This window comes from Olea europaea, chromosome 4 (assembly GCF_002742605.1).
Source record: "Olea europaea var. sylvestris chromosome 4, O_europaea_v1, whole genome shotgun sequence".
In the NCBI taxonomy this organism is placed as follows: domain Eukaryota; kingdom Viridiplantae; phylum Streptophyta; class Magnoliopsida; order Lamiales; family Oleaceae; genus Olea; species Olea europaea.
Window position 1 is genome coordinate 7,613,170 of NC_036240.1, and position 3,724 is coordinate 7,616,893.

At 37.1% G+C, this 3,724-nt stretch overlaps 1 protein-coding gene across 1 annotated transcript; it reads left to right on the forward strand.

Annotated features, from left to right (window-relative positions):
• The first annotated feature begins 6 nt into the window (after positions 1–6).
• LOC111393479 (sodium/calcium exchanger NCL) lies at positions 7–3,613 on the forward strand. Its single transcript, XM_023019022.1, has 6 exons — positions 7–250; positions 1,021–1,206; positions 1,951–2,132; positions 2,682–2,827; positions 2,925–3,189; positions 3,266–3,613. The coding sequence occupies exons 1-6, from the start codon at positions 28–30 to the stop codon at positions 3,596–3,598; spliced, it is 1,335 nt and encodes a 444-aa protein (XP_022874790.1). The 5' UTR covers positions 7–27; the 3' UTR covers positions 3,599–3,613.
• Positions 3,614–3,724: the final 111 nt, after the last annotated feature.

A 3,724-nucleotide genomic window follows, 5' to 3' on the forward strand; every position in this document is an offset into this window, starting at 1 on the left:
GGTGTCCCGTCCTACCTCCGGCTGTACATGGCTGAGGAATCCTGCGAACAGACCTATGGGTTTATGCCGTGCACCACCACTGCACTGGGAAATGTCTTCCTAATTATAGTGTATGGTTACCTAATGTTCCTTGCCGCTACTTATCTCTCCGCCGGCAGTGAGCTTTTACTTCAAATCCTTGGCCCTGGAATTGTAGGCGGTCTGTTTCTCCCCATACTCGGTGCTCTTCCCGATGCTATGCTTATTCTTGGTATTTTTCTCGTTTTCTTTGAATTCTGTTAAACATTTGTTGTATTCGCTCCGCATCTAGTGTAGAAAAAGGATTTAGCGCTGGGGAAGTCTCTTTTATACTGTGCAATTGCTGATCAATACAAGGTTGATGAATTGAAATTTAATTCACGTACTCTGTAGCTGTTTACTCATCAATCTTGCTTAGTTGTTTACTTTGGTACGATCGGTGATAAAACAGTAAAAATAGGAGGTGTTGAGGGTGAGATCTGATCACTAATGTCATGTCTAATCTGTTAAATATATTGAGGAAGAAGGAAGAGAATACAAAAAATAAAAGAAACCAAGGACTGAACGTCTTTATTGCTTTGAAATCTGATACAAATTATTCAATAAGAAGCTGCTCTATTTATAGACTAAAAACCAACGGATAAAAGCTTGAGACTAGGAAGTGCAGCCACTAACTAATAAAAGAATGCAACAGACTCCACCTAAAGTCTAAAGCCACGTATTCTCCTATGGACCAGGTAAAACCAAAAACAAATTAAAACAAACTTCTAATTACTAGGACAGCTGTTAACAAAATAAAGACATTTTTAGAATAATTGTCTCAACATAATCGACTGAAAATGAAGAATTTCGGATTGTGGCATTTTTCTTATGATTTTGGTTTAGGGATAACCCGCTTATGCTATAGATTCTTGTAAATGTTGCATCAAACACCCTCCAATATTATTTCCAATCAACAAAGCTACATCTTCTCGTTTCTTATTTTTTATTTCTTCTTTTCAGTGTCTGGCTTATCTGGAAGCACAGAAACTGCTCAAAGCCAGGTCTCAGTTGGAATGGGATTGCTAGCTGGGTCAACCGTCATGCTTCTTACTCTGGTGTGGGGCACCTGTATTGTCGTTGGCAAGTGTGACTTGCAGAATAATGTTGCTATAGACTTACAAGATACAAAAGGCTTCAGTTTAATTGGTTTGCCTCGATCTATTTCTCCAGGGCATACTTTCTAAATATAACATGGCGCCTGTTAAATTGAAACAAATGTCTATGTGCAGTTCGTTGTAGTTAGTAGCTTTGAGTTGATGTCTTTGTTATGCTTGTGTCACTGTCAGTGTGCAATATGAAATTTTCGTGGTATGTTTGAATTAGGGGCATATGTTTTCTTTTACAGCCGAAATGTCCCGAAAGAATGTTTGGGAACTTTCATCTGAAGTGATGAAGTTTACATGATAATGTTTACTTAACAATAAGATCATACAAGTTAATAAATGACCTAATAGGATCGACAAGAACAGTATTCATCCTTTCTGTTGTGTTGGTTGCAGACTCGGAAGTTTACTCGACAAGCTTTGATCATCTTCTAGCCTATTCTGTTATCCTTCTCTATCTTTCATTTGCTTATTTATCATCTTCTTCCTCCTCTTGTGCTTCATATCATTAGTCCTTTTAATAGATAATAATTTCTATTAAAATCGTCTCGATTAGTTCAACTTCCTTTGTCCAACCCCCCAATTTCTGGTTGGATTGGCATAACTTGATTAGTAATCGTTTGACATAATTAATGAGCAGCTGCTTTATTATTGACATTTTGTTACTAGATGCATACCCTCTTGAACAGCCATTCTCTTGGCTTTTTGTCACTAAAGTGGAAATAATTTACAAAGTTTTTCTTGTGATGGAAGTCTATATAGCTTACAGTTTTACTTGTCCACGCAGGCTCTGGCATTTCTACTGATATCCGGACTAGCTATGCTGGCATTATCATGGCTATATCTGTGATCCCTTTCATAGTTGTCCAAATACCATTAATTCTCCATTCACATTCAGGAAGACACTTGACTGTCTTGATTGCTCTTATTCTCTCTGTTTCACTTCTGATCGTCTATTGCCTTTACCAGGTATTATCGNTTTTTTTTCTGCTTTTACAATCCTTCGCTTGAAAATACCATTTTCTGATCCCAACATATTTTTATTTTTTCTGGAGCTCTACATATTTTGCAGAATATCAATGTGGGCTACAGTTGACTTTACCAGTATTTCTCGAAGCAATAGTTTGCTGTAATTCATAGTTTTAAAGTGGAAAAACTAGTTCAATTGTAAACATATGCAATCTATTAGGAACTTAATATGCTAAAAATTGGTGAAATTGAATGATGTTAGAACTCGAAATTCATATGTTAAACTTTTAAATCATCAATCCAATGGTTCTTTTGTTTTCATAAACATATGCAAGTGTGCCTGTAGTATGGCAAGTAGAGAGAAGCGAGCTAACAAAGTTCATTATTTTCACTGTTTGTCATTTTAGATATTCTCCTTGGTTACCCTGTTAAGATAAAAACACTATGTTGAGACTTCAGTATTATTTCATCCGTGTCAGTTTTTAGGTCTTATTAATTGAATCATAATATCGCTTCTTTTCTCTTTTTCTTTTTAAATCTTTTGCATAGGTTTTTCAGCCCTGGATTCAGGGGAGACGGCTTGCTTATGCAAAGCATAAGCATGTAATATCAGGAATCTTGAAACATTTGAACACGCGTGCCTTGGGAAAGCTTTCCACGGATGATGGGAAGCCTAACGTAGAAATATTGGAAAAGTAACTTCATTGGTTTCTCCACTCTGTTATGTCAATGTCCAGCATTTAGTACCCCTTATGCCCTTTCCATTAATGTTTTCATGTTCCCTGACTACAGGCTGTTCAACACAATTGATAAAAATGATGATCAACACCTTTCACGTTCTGAACTTAGAGCACTAATTGTTGGAATCCACTTCAATGAGATTGATTTGGATGAGAATGATGTCGTTGATAAAGTGATGAAAGAGTTTGATACCACTCATGATTCTAAAGTTAGTTTAGGGGAGTTCATTGATGGAGTTGAGAGATGGCTTCAGAAGGCTAAGGGTGCTAAAGTTTCTAAGCATGCTGGTCTCGGTTATATAGATTATTTTCATGAGGTACTATGCCATTTAACAAATATTTCTATTCTTTAATTGGTATTAAGATAAGGAATTCATGGAAAGTTTGTTGCAGCAAACAAAGAGAGAACACAATCTTTTGGAAGAACAAAGTGATGAGATTGTTGAGGCCGTTGAGAATCCCCGATGGACTTCATTTAAAGCTGTAATGTTATTGGTGCTGGGAACTGCTATTGCAGCAGTATTTGCTGATCCTCTGGTAGATGCTGTCGATAATTTCTCCAGTGCCACGAGCATTCCTGCTTTTTTCATCTCATTCATTGCGCTTCCACTGGCTACCAACTCCAGCGAGGCAGTGTCTGCAATTATATTTGCTAGCAGGAAAAAGTTCAGATCTGCCTCCTTGACATTTTCAGAGGTACTATGCTTCCCCTCATGTTTTCTATAGCAAGTATTCATATTAACAAAGACTGTCAGCCTAATTTCACCCCAGATTGTGTTCTGCAAAATTTACCACCCGAGCATCTATGAAGTAGTAGGAATGCACTATTCAATTCTTGTAGGTTGGTGCAAG